The following is an 18405-nucleotide window of genomic DNA, read 5'->3' as shown; positions in this document are numbered from 1 at the left end:
TTTAAGAAAAAGTACGATAGGTAGTGGCGGAAACAAAAAAAACTTCCTAGTGTTAGACCTGGGGAACATGTAATGCGTTAGTGAGTCAATTTATGTCCCGTATACGGCTTTTAAGAAAAAGTACGATAGGTAGTCGCGGAAACAAAAAAAACTTCCTAGGGAGATTAAAAAGAGGTTCGAGGGTTCAAATCTCACCTAAGATATTGATGATGAGTGTATGTAAGTGGTCGTTCAAAACAAAGTGTTAACTAACACAGTTTCGCCGTGCCTGCAAGCCAAGGCAGAAATGTAATGCTACGATGAATTTGCATTTGGTAATATGATTTAAAAGCATGGGAGTAAAATAAGTACGTTCTTAAAGATTTGTTTGCAATGTAAGTTGAAACAGAAATTCATTATTGAAAATACAATAACTCAAGGTCTCATTTCAAGAAAAGAAAAACCATGACCATGAAAAAGTAACAGGGAACAAGTTCATCTCATCAACATGTATGGTGATCCGCAAAATCATATCTTTTCAGCGAGCGTGCACTTTCGAAGACCACCAAAGAATCTTTTCAAGAATTAGGATGATTAAGAGTTAACCCAGTGGGTTATCTCTGATGTAGCCTGCTTGTATATCTCATCATAATGAAAAGTCTCCATAAATTTGTCACAGCCATATGCCTAATTAATATCGTGAAAAAAGGAAACAAAATTAGTTATATGTATATGATAAGACATATTAAACATACACACCAGTTAGTAAGTTCCAAGTAACACAACCCTGTCAACTATAAACATTTTAGAAGAATTTGATAATAAAGGGAGAGAGAAGTGAAACATTGCTTACTTGGGCATGAATCATAAACAAGCTCTTAGATTCATCAGAAGAGATCTCATCTAAAACAATCTCTATCTTGTACTTCTCCAACACAAAGCAAATTGCGGTATGTAGCCCAGGTTTGCGGATTGAGCAAATGGCAATTTGCGCATCTTTATCACACACGTTTAATGTGACATTTGAAGAAATCCATGTTTGAAAAACTTTGGGTGAATTTAATGGGAAGGATAATGAGGTGGAGCCAGATGCTGACACTTTCCCAATGTTACCGGATGAGGAACCCAGATCGGCTAAAAACGACTCCCTAGTGATTTTGGTGGATGGACCATAGGGCATTTCTAGCTTCTTTGTTTCAAGCTTTTGAAGGGTTTGTTCCAGGGTTTTGATGTAGTGTATAGCCTCATCAACTACTGTAGCTTTTGTTGGGTTTCAAAGGTGTTCGGAACGAAAAAGGTCAAATATTTAAACCCGTTTTAGTTAATAATTTCGTTTAATAATTATTAGTCAATATTAATATACAAACATATATTAACGAACTATATAAAACGCAGCGGATGATTAAACGAGTAACACGAACCATAAACCGAAACCCAAAACCCGGATCCGATTACAACTTTATACGAGAACGATTAATCGAATAACAAACATAGATAAAAGTTTAGGCTTTATACCTTGGTTATCGAAACCGGGAAGACACCGAGGGCTAACGATATGAGCTAGATGACACAATCAAAGAACCAAGAAATCCGGTGGGTGCAAGTATAGGCGACTGGTGGCGGCGCTCCGGTGAACAGCGGCGGCGCCACAACAGTCGGCAAACGCAGCAGCTGTTTATGGCAGCAACGGAGCAGCAACAGCAGCTGTTGAAGGCTGCAATGGTGGTCCGGTGGTGGTATAAATGCAGCAGCAGTTCAGCTCTGGTGGAGGTGGTCCGGCGGAGTGGTGGCTGGCAGATCTGAGCTGCGGTGGAGGTCCAAACAGGACAACAACAGTGGCAGCCGAAGAAAAGCACAGCTTAGGCTGCCGGAAAATAGCGATGGCCGGAATTCCGGCTCATCGGAAAAACGACCTGCCGGAAAACGGCGGTGGTGTTATGGGTGTGGCTAGGGTTTTCAAAATGGAAAGCCTTAGTCCTTTTATATAAAGTAATTATACTATATATATAGAATAATAACTTGGGTTTAAACCAATTTGAATCCATTGGGCTTAAGCCCAAACACCAAAATAAAGCCTAATCCATCTTTGATTGTGTCGGGCCCAGTCAACATGTAAGTGGGTTAATATATCGTTACCCCCGGTGTAACTCATACCGGGTCACATTCGGGTCGGTCGCGTTGACTTGACCGAACCAACCATTAAATCCAACAGTCTCCCACTTGGACGGATTTGGGTCAAGTATCACAACGCTAACAGCCAGAGGCGTTCTAGCTACACATAGCTGTCCCCAACCAAATATGACATTTTTTAAATCCATAACCAAAGTATCTTGGAATACCTTATTGCAAGATAATGAATTTATAGTAACCGTTGTCATCTATCCTTTTTGTATAAGACATTAATTGAACAATGACACATGGATCAAATCAATCTCATATAGTGTTCAATTATTGTGGTTCTCGATATAGAGTCAAAGTGGTCCATTCAAACACACAGTTAGTTTGGGTGATGCCTCACACTTTACCAGTTTTAATCAACGAGGGCGCCAATATGTCTAACTGTTACATTTTAATGTAAGAGTACAAAATCCCATCTTGACTACATACAACTCCCACTGAACTCCAGAACATTCCCAACCAATGCCTTTATGGCTGGAAGTTACGCAACAGTGGTTGACATGATCAAAGAATATTCCTCGGTAAATGAAAGTTCTAATATGTATCTCAGGTCTTAGGATACTAAATGAGCATACTATTATTAAAACATCTTATGATCAAGATCCATGAAGATGATTTGATGCGAGTTACATCCAACGCCATTCATAATGAGGTTTGTGAGTTTGGAAGTCAACTGCTAGAGTCCAAAGTCAGAATAGTCTTAATTCAGAATCGATCCCACGAGTCTGACCGACTACGGATAATTTAGAATACAATATTCACGGATTAAACGTATTAAAATGAACACAGTTGTATTATTCAACGTTTGCATTTAACCATTAAATCAAAAGTGAACAGAGAAGTACAACTGATTAAACGTCCATACATCCAAATACTAAATCAAAATAAATCACTAGCAAGTCTAAGCCCGATAGAATCTCTATGCTGATCATGCTTGTCCCGAGTTATCGGCTTAGAGAACGAGTCAGCTAGTTTTTGATCTGTGTCTACTTTGCTTATTATGATGTCACCTCGTTCCAGTATTTCTCGTATATAGTGGAACTAAAAATGTGCTTGGCCATGTGATGATAATTGGGCTCTTTGGCTTGAGCAATAGCACCTGTGTTATCACATATTACGTCGATCCTTTTCCTAAACTTGGAATTAGATCGAGGTTAGCTATGAATTTCTTCATCCAAGCAGATTATGAGCGAGAAGTATCCCGGTCATTTTGGAAGTTAGCGTCAGTGTAACATCTTACAGTGAGCTCCTCTTCTACTCCTCCAAACACGCTTACGAGATGTTAGGTCTAGATTATAATATAGTGTATATGACAGAGCCAATCGCTGAAGCATATGAAATTGCTTGCATATGCTTTGTCTCAATGTCCGTTTCCAGAGATTGCGATTTGCTAATACGGTTCCTTTAGAAATGGAACAGCTCCTATCTTGGAGTTTTCCATTGAGAAGCGTGTCATGACTTTACTTATGTATGTACTTTGACTTAGCCCTAGAATCCGTTTAGATCTATCTCTATAGATCTTTATTCCCAGAATATATGCGGCTTCTCCAAGATCTTTCATTGTAAAACAAGATTCCAGCCAGTGCTTAACTTCCTTAATCATAGGAATGCTGTTTCCAATTATAAGTATATCATCCATATACAGGATAAGGAATGATATAGTGCTCCCACTAGCCTTTATGTAAACACAAGGCTCATCTTTATTTTTTGATAAAAATCAAATTCTTTGATTATTCTTATCAAAATAAAGATTCCAGCTACGAGATGCTTGTTTGAAAATCTACTTGCTCCCTGTTGCCCGACCTTCGGGGAGTAGCTCAATCAAGTTTCAGACTTAATTATGATGAATAGATTGCATCTTGGCGTTAATGGATTCACGCCTTTTCTCAGATTCCGGATCCAAGATTGCAGATTTGTATTTAGTAGGTTCGTCGTTAGACTCGGCTACTAATAAGACTTCGGGACCATCTAAATGCCATATGTATTTAGAATTTGGTACGGGAGTCCTACTACTTCTGCGAACGTTTGTGTTTATGTCTGATGTGTCAGCAACAACTTGTTGATAAGACATTCCAACTTCCTCAGCGGTTAATTGTGGTTCTTGAATTTCTTCAAGATCGACAATGTTATCTCCAGTTCCTCGATTGAGAAATTCTTTCTCGAGGAAGTGGCCTTTTCTCTTGATAGAAATTGTATTTGTATCAGGATAAAAGAAGTAATAACCGATTTGATTATTGGTATTTGGCGAATGCGGGAGGTGGTCATAAGGGCGAAACTCCAAAAAGGAGTGAGGCAAGTTGGTTCTGCACAACATCGATCGAACCATGTTTAGCAAAGTTCGATTCCACCTCTCGCTCACGCCATTATGTTGGGGTGAGCCAGGTGGAGTGATCTGTAGAGAAATAAAAAAAAATGAAAATATAATAAAAGTAAAAAAACCAAAATGCTTATCTAGCATCCCCGGTCCCCAAAAAAAAAACCTTCAAAAAATTAATTAAAAAAACACGAAAAATATAAAAAAACATCTAGCTTTCCCGTTCTAAAAAAAAACTAAAACTTAGTTTAGGCTTTAGGTTTAGTTTAGCTTTTAGTGGGTGTAGGTTTTTTTATCTTGTCGGGGGGGGGGGGGTTGACACTTTTTATTAATATTTTGCACGTAAAACAATAAATATCATTAACATTTTACATATAAAACAACATTTCATAAAGATTTTATATGTAAAACAACAGTTCATTAATATTTTACATTAATTTTGTAGTAGAAAAATACCTCTAAAAAATCTAAAAAAAATATAGAAATAAAAAAAATGAAAATATAAAAAAATGTAAAAGAAAACCAAAATGTTTATCTAGCATCCCGGTCCAAAAAAAACCCTTCAAAATAATCGAAAAACTAGTTAAAAAACAAAAAAATTTAAAAAACCTAAAAAAATTTATCTAGCATCCCAGTACAATAAAAAAAAAACTCAAACTTGGTTTAGCATTCGGGTTTAGTTTAGATTTTAGTGGGTTTAGGTTTTTTAGCTTGTCGGGGGGAGGGGACTTTTCATTAATATTTTACACGTAAAACAACAAATCTCATTCATATTTTACATGTAAAACAACAGTTTATAAAGATTCTACATGTAAAATATTTTACAAGTAAAATCTTAAATAACTGTTGTTTTACTTATAAAATGTTAATAAGATTTGTTGTTTTACGTGTAAAATGTTAATGACTAGTTTTGTTATTTATGTAAGATATTAATTTTTACATTTAAAATTTAATAGAACTTTTTTTTTTACATGTAAAATATTAATAAGATTTGTTATTTTACATGTAAATGTTAATGAAAAATGTTATTTTACATGTAAAATATTAATTTTTACATGCAAAATCTTAAACAATTATTGTTTTACATGTAAAACATTAATGAGATTTGTTTTTTACGTGTAAAATGTTAATTAAAAGTGTTATTTTACATATAAAATATTAATGAACTGTTGCTTTACATGTAAAATGTTAATCAGATTTTTTGTTTTACATGTAAAAGTGCCCCCCCCCCCTCTCCGATAAGCTAACAAAACCTAAACCTACTAAAAGCTAAACTAAACCCGAAGGCTAAACTAAGTTTTAGTTTTTTTATGAACTGTTGTTTTACATGTAACATGTTAATTAGATTTGTTGTTTTGCGTGTAAAATTTTTATGAACTGTTGTTTTACATTTAAAATGGTAATGAAATTTGTTTTTTGACGTGTAATAATTAATGAAAATTGCCCCCCCGGTCAAGATAAATAAACCTACATCGATCCGCTAAAAGCTAAACTAAACCCAAAGACTAATTAAACTATTTTTTTCATTTTTATTTTATTTTATTTTTAATTTTTTGCATGGGGATGCTAGATGTTTTTTTTTTGGTTTTTTATATTTTTCGTATTTTTTTAATTAAATTTTCAAATTCTTTTTGACTAGGGATACTAGATAAACATTTTGTTTTATTTTATTTTTTTTTATATTTTCTTTTTTTATATATTTTTTTAACTATTCTTTTGTTTTTTTAAGGTTTTTTATTACTATAAAAATAATTTGATGTAGGTGATTGATGTTACACTATAAGAATGTGGGGAATTGATGAATTAAAAAGGGAGTTCACTAGCTCCCCATTTTTTTGAAGTTCTCCGATGAACCCTCCCATATATATATATATATATATATATATATATATATATATATATATATATATATATATATATTTGTGTGTGTGTTTTAATTTTGAATATATAGTTACAACAACCTTAATTTTAACTACGTTTTAATATTTTTAACTACATTTATATATTTATATTCATATTATCATAATTATGTCTCATATTTATTTATTTAAACTAATTATTTATAAAGTCGATTATATGTTTATTTTATTAAATGTAAAATGTGATTTTATAAATAATAAAAGTAATGATTTTTATAAATAAATGATAAATAATAATAATGATTTTACAATAATGATAACATTAGAGATCAATCATTCAATCAATAAAATTCTAGTCACAAACATAACTCAAATCAAATCTATTTCTTTGTGCATGTTATATCATTTACAATTAATTTATATGTTCATTATTAACTAGGAATCCTTAACGATAAAACCCGAAGGGTTTAACATTCTCGCATCATCCTTTGACTTTTGTTCATCTAATCTGGTGAGTAATCACTCCCCTATTTTACTTGTTTTCAGATACTTATGGGGACTTATGCGTACCTACTATTAATCATTTACATAATACATCATACTATCAAATGCAAACTGTTAATATTTGTGTTGTGTATCAATTAAATGACTACTTTCTATTGGTTTATTTGTTTATTTTATCGCATTCGGAGAGGTTCATCCGTTATCAATTATCACATCATGTCGTAATGGCCGGCGCCCGATCGCATGACAATGGTTTCACCGACAACTCAGTTATTCTATCACAGTAACCAACACCCAATTCTCATGGAAATGGTTTAGCCCGCACATCATTATTTGTTTGAAATATTTACATGCTATGATTTGATTGTTTACACTCATAAATAACAGTTTTGCGGTTTCTTATATATACATATATATATATATATATATATATATATATATATTATTGTTAGTGTCAAAACTGGTGATTTTCTCACTCAACCTCGTGTTGACAACCCTATTCTATTTTGTACGCATTTGTAGGTTATAAGGTTGGATTGTTTATCAAGATGAAGATCATATAGAGATGACTATTAGGATTAAAAATTATTCAAGAATTATTCGATCTTGTTTTGTAATATTCTATGAATTGATGTACTTGTTTTTGAATTGCTATTTAAAATAATTAATTAGATATTGTCACTTTATAATTGCATGATAGTACTTTGTGAGCTGTGAGCAATCGGTTTTCACCTCGGCATTTCTGTTTTAGGTTAGAGTGTGACAGACTGGTATAGAACCGAAGGTTTAAGATAAGTCGTTAGAAAAGTCATAGAAACATGCTTAGGACCCTATACGTGCTTATTTGTTTACTTTATGTGTTCTATTTATGTGTTATAGTTTACTTAGTTAATTGTTAAATTAAATGTATATTTATACTGTTATGCACACACAACTCTGAGACTATGTCTCACTCTCAAAATATTTTCAATACTTTGAGGCAATGCCTCATTCTCAAAATATTTTTATTTAATTTTAAAAGTTTGTTTTCATTGTTGATAAATTTCTTATGAATTCCCTAGTTTTTGTTTTCGCTCTTTCCCATTAAAGCTAGGAAGTGTGACAAAATTCCCCGTTAAAGTGGAAATTGTCATACAACCGACACTTTAAGCGGTTAAAACGTAATTGGCTAAATAGTTACATTTCTCATTATGTTTTATTACTTTTAAAATGTCTAGTCAGGTGAAAAACACATGGCAAGCCACTGACATGCCAACTATTCATTTTCATAAATTCCTTATATTGGCGATATTTTGTTGAAGCATTATCATCCATGGTGATACACGAGATGCTTCAAGTACTCATGTTTACGTTCGTTTATTTGTTATTTAGTTTGGTTGGGTAAAACGGCATGTAACACTCATGGGCCAACAAACTCAATTGTATCGTTGATATGTTAATTAGTTGGGCCAATAAAATGCCATGGACAAACTTATTGAAAGCCCAACTCACACATTTTTTTTGTTTTGGTATGCTAAAAAGTTGGGTGTAACATCCTACTTTTGATAATAATATATAAAAGAATTTCGTTTATTTAATAGTGTGTTATTATTTAGTTGTAGATAAAAACTAATTGAGTGTGGGCTTGGTCAGTAAAAGATGGAATAAGGGATGGTGATGAGCCTTAGTCCCATGGGCTTAAGGATATATAAACCCCTTAAACCACCCTAAAACTTAAAACCCTCATTTTCATCTTCTAGCCTCCATAACACACTCAAAAACACGCACAAACACTCCTCCACCATTTCGGATTATTTGAATCCGAACCAAGAAGGGTTGTGTTAGATCTTCGTCATACAAGTAAGAAACACGTCCATAACCACGTGTTGAATCTAAACCGTAGCTAGAAGTAACGTACATTTTAGATTAAAGGTTGAGTTTTTGAGGTCTGTTTGCCCTAAGATGTGATCGGGCATTATCATGCAAGAAAAATATAAACTTGAACGTAAACGGGATGTTTGGAATGAAATGGGACAAACGGGTAACGTTTGAAACAAGTTAGTGCAAGGAAACAATATGGTTAAAGTTCTAAGCTTACATATTATGCAATACGGGCAAACCGAGTCGAAAAGAAAGGCTAGAAAATGATGGGAATAAAATCATGTTCAAAGGCAAAATAATCGAATCGAGTGGGCAAAGTAATCAAATCGAATAGGCAAGTAATCTAATCGAGTGGGCAAAGTAATTGAATCGAGTGGACAAAGTAATCGAATCGAATGGGAAAAGTAATTGAATCGAATGGACAAAGCAATCGAATCAAATGGACAAAGTAATCGAACCAATTTCAATTCGATTAGAATCTGCCATTTGATTAAAATTTCCATTCGATTAGAAATTTCATTCGATTAGAATCTTCATTCGATTAGCTTGACCCCAGCCAGGGCTCTGCCCTTTAAATCCTGCTAGGGGCTGCTGCCCCTAGACTTTGCTGCAAGGGGCGCTGCCCCCGGACCCCCGTAGCTAGGGGTTACAATAAACCAGAAGAATGATATATTTAGAAGTAGATAATTGATACTTATAAATACTACACAGTTAGCCGTGCACAACTAAGGAGGGGGTATTACATTTAACTCTGAGAAGCACAAGACACATATGAGTTTCTAGCCCCATTTTCTTGTTATGTTTTTAGGGCTGTGTGCATACTCGATGTGATTAGTTGATACACTTTCCTTCAGTGGGAAGTGTATTATATGTCAAGGTGTTATGAATGATTTATGAATGATCTATGAATGTTATAGAAATGTTAGGAGGATGTATGAAGTTATATGAATATAAAAGTAATGAAATAAATGTATGATTGTATGGTTGTATGGAAGGAAGGGCATCGGACCCTAATAATATCCGAGGATGAAGGGCACCAGACCCTAATAATATCCGAGGATGACAGGCACCGAACCCTAATAATATCCGAGGATGAAGGGCACCATACCCTAATAATATCCGAGCTTGACGGAAACCAGACCCTAATAATATCTGAGGATGAAGGGCACCGAACTCTAATAATATCCATGTATGTAGGGAAAAATGCTCTTTATAATGTTAGGATAGTTATGCAAGTATTGTGTACGTTAAAGAAAGAAAGTATGAAAGAATGAATTTATGTATATATGGAAGAATGATAAACATGTTAAGTATGTAACACGTACCTTCGGGTATGTATATGTGAATGTAAAGTATGTTACCTGATTAACTAGAACTCACTCAGTGTAGCTGACTTTTATTATGCACACAGGTAAATATGCTAAGGCAGCTAGCTTGAATGAAGACACATGGCATTGGACTAAAGAGGCTGTCATCTTTAGATGTTGTGATGTTTTAATATGACTTTTTATATTATGTTTAAAGATAAAAGCTGATTTTTATGAAAAGGTTAGAATGATTATGTAATATATGGTTGAAATTTTTTATTCCGTGAAAAGTTTTAACTCACCCTGATATTTAGAACTGTGTTTATGAGTAAATCCAACGTCCAATTAGGGAACCGAGACCAGGGCCTTACAAGTTGGTATCAGATCATAAGCTCGAGAGAAATGAGCATCCTATATGCTTAGTCTCAAACAGAGAATGGGACTAAGTAAAAAAAACCAGAAGATGCCAGTTCAAGAAAGCCATGTGTCACTCCAGCAAGCTAAGTAAGGGTAAGGTACATGACTAATTTCATGTTTAATTTAAGAAAGTTAGCTCAATTTCTAGAGATAGGATTATTTGATTGTTGTGGATTGTTTTAACTGTTTAAAAGTAGAACCTAGCACAAGTGGACTCACAAAGGGAAGTGTATAGGACACGAGGAGTAACGTGATTAGCTAATCACAGGTGGCCATTGTTATTACCTGTTAGCCTCGCTATCCTTGTACTAAATTGTTCCTAGAGTGACGAAGTTTGTGTTTCCTTATAGAATACGAATGGCTGGAGCAAGGAAGGTTGTTGGTCAAGGAGGTTGTACCGGATGTCGTGGCAGGCCACATATTGTCTGGCAACCTTCTAAAGAACAAGCTACTAACACGAGAGAAGAAAGAAGTGCAACTGGGCGGGATCAGAGTAACAATGAAGGGTATCAACTGGATCCTGCTATTCAAGCCACCATCGCTCAAGCTGTTTCCTGCACTGAAGAATCTGCATCCTCGCTAAGTCTGTTGAAATCCATGCAAGGACTGCTTAAAAGACAAGGTAGAGTGGTTAGAAGGATGAAGAGAATGAGAAAGGTGACTCGATCGAGGTTAAGTATGTGAAGGTTGGTGATGGAAGGAGGGGCCGAGATGGGTGTAACTACAAGTCGTTCAAAGGTTGTGACCCGCTGAAGTTGACCGGATTAGGGATGCAATCTCTACTCTCCAGTGAATAACCGCAATGGACAAGGTTATCCAAATTAGCGAGTGTCGTCTTGACCAAGCGGTGAGGTATGCTACCGTCGCTTGGTGATGAGGCTATGTTCTGGTGGGAAACTGTAGAGCAGAGAAAGACCCGAGAAGAGATTAAGGCTATAAGGTGGGATGACTTGAAGGAGTTGGTCATGAAACGTTTATGTGCGGATGCTGAAGTTGAGAGGGCTGAGATGAAGTTTCTGAATCTGAGGGCGGGTAACATGACACACCGCGAGTACACTACCGAATTCAACCGCATGCGTAGGTTGGTTCCCGACATGGTGAACACTGAAGTGTAAAGGATCAACTACTACATCAGAAGACTTCCATAGAAGGTCCGCACCTTAGTCAGGGCAAGCAAACTCGCCACTTTTGAATTTGATGTCGTACTCATAGAGATGATTTACGATGACCTGGCGGTGGACGAAGTGGTGGTGGAAGAGAAGAACGAAAAGAAATGGGTTAATCAAGCTAAACGATTTGGTACTCAGTCATGGAACCCCAGGGATAAGAAGCAGACAGTGTGGGAGAGAAAGACATGTAAGACTTCTGGGAAGGTGCACAGTGGAGAGTGCAAGTGGGGGCATTGGTTCAAATGTGTGCCACAAGTGTGGGAAAGCTCATGGTGGAGAATGCAAGCTTGGGTCAAATGCATATTATAACTGTGGAAAGGTAGGGCATTATTCTAATGAATTCAATGCAAATCCTGCGTGTTACTAATGTGGAAAGACAAGTCATATGGCAAGGGAGTGCACTGATGGTGAAGCTGGGGAAGTGGCAGGAAGGATGCTGACCAGTATAGGCCAATGACCAAGGCCTGCATGCTGACTTAGGAGCAGGCCAAGCAGATCCCATATGTTGTGACAGGTACGTTTCTAGTTAACGGTACTTCTGCTTCTATATTGTTTGATTCAGGTGCGAATAGAAGTTTTCTAGCTACGACATTAAGTAAGTTTTTAAGAATGAAATGCTGTCGTGTGCCTGAAACTTTTACCGTAGAAACCGCTAGTGAGACCTTTTTTAGGATGATGAGAATGGTTAAGGATTATAAGATAGAGTTAGAGGGACGTGAGTTCCCTGTTACCCTATATGTTATGACCTTAGGAGGGTTCGATGTGGTTTTAGGAATGGATTGGCTATCTGAGTTTGAGGCTGAGATAGTGTGTAAGAGTAGGTTGATAAGGTTGAAGTCCTTGGATGGTGATACAGTGACGGTTTATGGTGATAAAGAAAGTTCAGGGCTTAATGTCATTTCGATGATAAAAGCCAAAGGATTGTTAAGGCGAGGGTGCGGTGCCTTCCTGGCGTATGTTGTCAAACCTACGGCCAAGATGAAAGAAGTGAAATATGTTCATGTTGTGCGTGACTATCCAGAAGTGTTCCCTGAGGACCTTCCGGGGTTGCCACCAGAGCGTGAGGTAGAATTTCATATAGACTTAACAGAAGGAGCACAGCCCGTCGCGAAAGCATCTTACTGCCTGGCACCGTCCGAGATGAAGGAACTGATGTCCCAACTACAAGAACTCCTCGACAAATGTTTTATAAGGCCATGTGTTTCCCCGTGGGGCGCACCGACATTGTTTTTTAAAAAGAAGGATAGAAGTATGAGAATGTGTATAGACTATCGTGAGTTGAATACGCTTACTATGAAGAACATATATCCTTTGCCACGGATTGATGATTTGTTGGAGCAACTACAAGGTGCAAGTTGGTTCTCAGGAATAGACCTTAGATCAGGCTATCATCAGCTTAAGGTGAAAGAGGCAGACATCCATAAGACAACGTTTCAAATGCGGTATGGACATTACGAGTTCCTCGTGATGTCGTTTGGTCTAACGAATGCTCCCACAGCATTTACTGACATGATGAATAGGGTATGTCGGGTAATTTTAAACAATTTAGTTATCGTTTTCATTGACGATATATTGATTTATTCAAAGAGTGAGTCTGACCATGCTGAACATCTAAGAGAAGTATTGGAGGTTTTGAAGGGAGAGAAGCTGTATTCTAGGTTTTTCAAAATGCGCATTCTAGTTGCGTGAGGTACAATTTCTGAGGCACGTAATCAATCCTGAAGAAATTACCGTGGACCCATCTAAGATTGAGGCGATAATGAATTGGAAGACTCTGCAAAACCCGACTGATATACGCAGCTTCTTAGGATTGGTTGGATATTATAGGAGATTCATTCCAGGCTTCTCCAAGATAGCCACACCGTTGACTAGTATGACCCGAAAGTCTGTAGTATTCAATTGGGGTAAGTTCCAGCAAGAAGCCTTTGAGGAATTGAAGAAAATACTAACACAAGCTCCAATCCTTTCTCTACCTTGTGGTGATGTGGATTTGGTTGTTTGTACTGATGTCTGGCATCGTGGGTTAGGTTGCGTGTTTATGCAACGGGGAAATGTGATAGCTTATGCGTCCAGATAATTAAAAGTTCATGAAAGTACCTACCCAACGCATGATTTAGAGCTAGCAGCAGTAGTGCATGCTCTCAAGATATGAAGACATTATCTGTATGGTACTAAGGGCACTACTTATACAGATCATAAGAGTTTAAAGTACTTTTTCGAGCCAAAAGAGTTGAGCATGAGACAAAGGAGATGGTTAGAACTGATAAAGGGTTACGACTGTGATATCAAATACTATCGTGGTAAGGTTAATGTGGTCGCTGACACACTAAGCCATAAGAATGAAGAAGCAATCGCGACAGTGAAGTCTTATAAGTTGATCATTAACTCAGATCTCTTCGGAGAGATCATCAAGGTACAGTCTGAGGTGCTTATGTATGAAGGGTTAATGAAGAAGGAAAGAATTTATGGACAACAAGACGAGCTAATAGACAACACTCATGGTGTGAAGACTAGCTTTGATCTTATGCAGATTCCACGCCATGGAGATCTTAGAGGTCGAATCCTAGATGAAGCTCATAAATCTAGAACTCAATTCATCCGAGATCCACCAAGATGTATCAGGATCTGAAGAGAGGCTACTGGTGGCCGAGTATGAAGAATGACGTGGTAGATTAGGTCAGTAAGTGCTTAACTTGCTTGCAAGTCAAAGGAGAGCACCATAAACCTTATGGGAAGATGCAGCCTTTAGAAATACCCGAATGGAAATGGGAACACATCACCATGGATTTCATAACTAAGCTACCGCGTACAGCTAAACATCATGATACCATTTGGGTGATAGTGGACCGTTTAACTAAAAGTGCTCACTTTCGGCCTACACGAGAGGCCATCTCGTCAGAAAAATTAGCAAATGTGTTCATAAAAGAGGTTGTGGCTAAGCATGGAGTGTAGTTGTCGATTGTGTCTGATAGAGATACTTGCTTTACATACAACAATTGATAAAAGTTCTATGAGGCTAAGGGAACAAGATTGAACATCAGTATGGCGTATCATCGTCAAAAAATGGGCAATCTAAAAGGACTATCCAAAACCTTAACTTGCTTGTGTTTTGGACTTTTGAGGAAGTTGGGATGATCATCTGCATCTATCAGAAGTCTCTTATAACAACAGCTACCACTCGAGTATTGGTATGCCGCCGTTTGAGATGTTGTATGGTAGACGTTGTAGAACTTCTGTATGTTGGGGAGAGATTGGTCGGAAAGAGATTGGAAGTTTAAAAAGTTGTGCAAGAAACCTCTTCAAGATTTGATCAGATCGAGGCAAGAATGAAAGCTGCTTAAGATCACAAGAAGTCCTATGTAGATAAGGGACGACGACTGATTGAGTTTATCATTGGTGACAATGTGATGCTCAACGTCTCACCTTGGAAGGGTATTATTCGTTTCAGAAAGAGAGGAAAGTTAAGTCCAAGGTACATTGGACCGTTAAAATCGTAGCTCGTTTGGGTTAAATGGCTTACACGCTAGATTTACTCGAGGAGTTGGAAGGAATTCACTCTACCTTTCATGTTTCTCACTTGAGAAAATGCTTAGCTGATGACACTTCTCATGTACCATTAGTAGACATTGAGGTTGATGAGCAGCTAAACAATATTGAGCAGCCTGTGGAGATAGCTGACCGTAAGGAAAAGCAGCTTCGTCATAAAGTTATTCCTTTGGTGAAAGTGATATGGAAGCATCGTAAGGGATCAGATGCTGCCTGGGAAGTTGAAGAGGAAATGCGCAAATTTACCCAAATTTCTTTAAGTAATAGTTAGGTTTCGGGGACGAAACCTATTTTAAGGAGGGTAGACTTGTAACATCTTACTTTTGATAATTATAAATAAAGGAATTTCGTTTATTTAATAGTGTGTTATTATTTAGTTAAGTTAGATTAAATAATAGAGTGCGAACTTGGTCAATAAAATATGGAAAAATGGTTGGTGATGGGCCTTAGGTCCATGAGCTTAAGGGTATATAAACCTCTTAAACCTCCCTAAAACCCTAAAAACCTAAAATCCTCATTTCCATCTTCTAGCCTCCATAACACACTCATAAACACACACAAACACTCCATCTTCATTTTGGAACATATTTGAATCCGAACGAAGAAGGGCCTTAGGTCCATGGGCAAAGTAATTGAATTGAGTGAGCAAGTAACCAAATCGAATGGGAAAGTAATCGAATCGAGTGTGCAAAGTAATCGAATGGAGTGGACAAAGTAATCGAATCGAATGGGCAAAGTAATCGAAACGAATAGACAAAGTAATTGAATCGAATGGAAAAAGTAATCGAATCGAATTCGATTCGTTTAAAATCTGCCATTCGATTAGAATCTGTCATTCGATTAGAAGTTCCATTTCATTAGAATTTTCATTAGATTAAAATTTCCAATTGATTAAAATTTTCATTCGATTAGAAACTTCATTCGATTAGCACGACCCCAGCCAGGGGCTCTGCCTCTAGACCCCGCGGCCAGGGCGCTGTCCCGGACCCCCGTTAACATGGGGTTACACTAACATAAGAGTATGATATAGTTAAAGATATTTAACTTACTTATAATTATTACACAGTAAGGGCGTGCACAACCAAGGAGGGGTATTATAGTTAACCTTGAGAAGCACAAGACACAAGTGAGTTTTAGCCCCATTTCCTTGTTATGTTAATCGGGGTTATGTGCATACTCGATGTGATTAGTTAATACACTTACCTTAAGTGGTAAGTGTATGATATGCTAATGTGTTTTGAATGATGTATGAGTGATCTATGAATGTTATAGAAATGCTAGTAGTATGTATGAAGTTATATGAATATAAAAGTAATAAAATAAATGTATGATTGTATGGTTGTATGGTTGTATGGAATGAAGGGCACCTGACCCTAATAATATCCGAGGATGAAGGGCTCCAGACCCTAATAATATCCGAGGATGACGGGCACCGGACCCTAATAATATCCGAGGATGAAGGGCAACAGACCCTAATAATTTCCGATGTATGTAGGGCAAAATGCTCTTTATAATGTAAGGATAGTTATGAAAGTACTGTGTGCGTTAAAGAAAGAAAGTATGAAAGAATGAATGTATGTGTATATGGAAGAATGATAAACATCTTAAGTATGTAATACGTACCTTCGGGTATGTGTATTTGAATGTAATGTATGATACCTGATTAACTAGAACTCAATAAGCATAGATGACTTTTAGTATGCACGCGGGTAAATAGGCTAAGACAGCTAGCTTGAATGAAGACACATGGCATTGGACTGAAGAGGCTGGCATCTTTAGAAGAATGTTTTGATGTTTTAATATGACTTTTTATATTATGTCTAAAGAAAAATGTTGATTGTTATGAAAATATTAGAATGTTTATGTAACATATGGTTGAACTTTTATAATCCGTGAAAAGTTTTAACTCACTATGATATTTGGAATTGTGTTTATGAGTAAATCCAATGTATAATGTAGGGCACCGGGACCAGGGCCTGATGTGTGTCTAAGGAGTGCTCTTTCTATGGGACTCACAAATAAGCTTTCAATTTAAAACGAAAACTCCTCATAACACCACACACAACCAGCAAGTGTACCAATCACAAGTAATATAGACCTAAGAAGTCCAAGTATCGACCACAACGACACGTGAGAACACCTATGATCATAAACCCTAGACAAGACCTTCATAAGAATAATATTTTTTTGTTGGCTTTTAATATATTAAACTACTTGACCTAAATTACTTTAACTAAATTAATTAATTGGACTGACAGAACTGACAGACAAAACTTTCCTAATTTAAAGACTTAATTGGTAATGGAGAAAACGTCTACCTAGGTAAGAAATCAAATTGACGGTCTAACAAGCTAAGGAACAGAATGATCTCACGACACTGGTATCTAAAGATGACACAACTAAGGTTCGCTCAAGCTAGCTAGATCACCTCTCGGTCTCACCAAAAAACTCTAACTACCCTTAATTGATTTTAAGAACAAACCGGGAAACGAATGCTAAGGTGTTCGAATGTCGACTCTCCTCTCGGACTCACTGACACACGCCCCTAATGGAAATGAAAACTACACAACCAAGGATAGAGGAACAATTTGGTTTAACACAAACTAGGCCAACTAATCGCTGACGAACTCAAACCCGAGAAGATCCCAACCAGTTTTCACGCAATCCTAATAAGCAAAATCTATGAGACGACTCTACTTCCTATCACCTCTCGGTCTCTAAGAAGGTACTTACCCGCTGAATTATATCAATTAACAATCTCAACAAAACCATACGCTTGTACCTACCGCAAATAAACTCTAAAAACAAAGTAAAGACTTGAACATGCAACTATCAATCAAAACCAATTCAATTAATCGAGTCACGAGATTATGAGATAATATTAATAATATGGCATCCAATAAACACAACTTAATTCATCACTAAACCAAACTTTCAATAGCAATTCAAGTCATATTAACCAAACAATCCATTCAACTCATCAAAACCAAACGATAATCATCAAAGCTAGGTAGAACTAAGAAATTTAGCCAAACATAATTTTTGGACAACAGATATAACTCAAGTTAAACATCATATTAATCACCAAAAACATAATCAAAATCATCCAACAATCAATTATGATCATACACTACTCAATTCTCAATTCAATTGCAAAACAATTCACTTTTATGATCAAAATCAAAAGAGTTATGAACTAAGAACAAGGAAACAAAGAATATGGATGTTATACTCTTGTATGGGGCTGAGATATTTGATGTAAATCGACTCCT

General features: G+C 36.5%; 1 protein-coding gene across 1 annotated transcript; it reads right to left on the bottom strand.

Annotated features, from left to right (window-relative positions):
* Positions 1-573: 573 nt before the first annotated feature.
* LOC143631539 (uncharacterized) lies at positions 574-3796 on the bottom strand. Its single transcript, XM_077100281.1, has 3 exons — positions 3727-3796; positions 833-1239; positions 574-666 (listed from the first exon to the last, which is right to left on the bottom strand). The coding sequence occupies exons 1-3, from the start codon at positions 3794-3796 to the stop codon at positions 574-576; spliced, it is 570 nt and encodes a 189-aa protein (XP_076956396.1).
* Positions 3797-18405: the final 14609 nt, after the last annotated feature.

The sequence above is a fragment of the Bidens hawaiensis genome, unplaced genomic scaffold (assembly GCF_021521415.1).
Source record: "Bidens hawaiensis isolate Kalapana, Puna unplaced genomic scaffold, B.hawaiensis_p1.1 tig00006086_1, whole genome shotgun sequence".
NCBI classification, from domain to species: Eukaryota; Viridiplantae; Streptophyta; class Magnoliopsida; order Asterales; family Asteraceae; genus Bidens; species Bidens hawaiensis.
The sequence above is the reverse complement of the archived record's forward strand: the minus strand, read 5'-3'. Positions and strand labels throughout refer to the sequence as shown.

Coding starts and splice junctions, on each gene's coding strand:
- LOC143631539 (XM_077100281.1), bottom strand. CDS start 3,796: ATGGATGATATACTTATAATTGGAAACAGCATTCCTATGATTAAGGAA. Junction 1,240..3,726: donor TAAGCACTGGCTGGAATCTT/GTTTTACAATGA, acceptor ACCCAACAAAAG/CTACAGTAGTTGATGAGGCT. Junction 667..832: donor TGTTTATGATTCATGCCCAA/GTAAGCAATGTT, acceptor GATATTAATTAG/GCATATGGCTGTGACAAATT.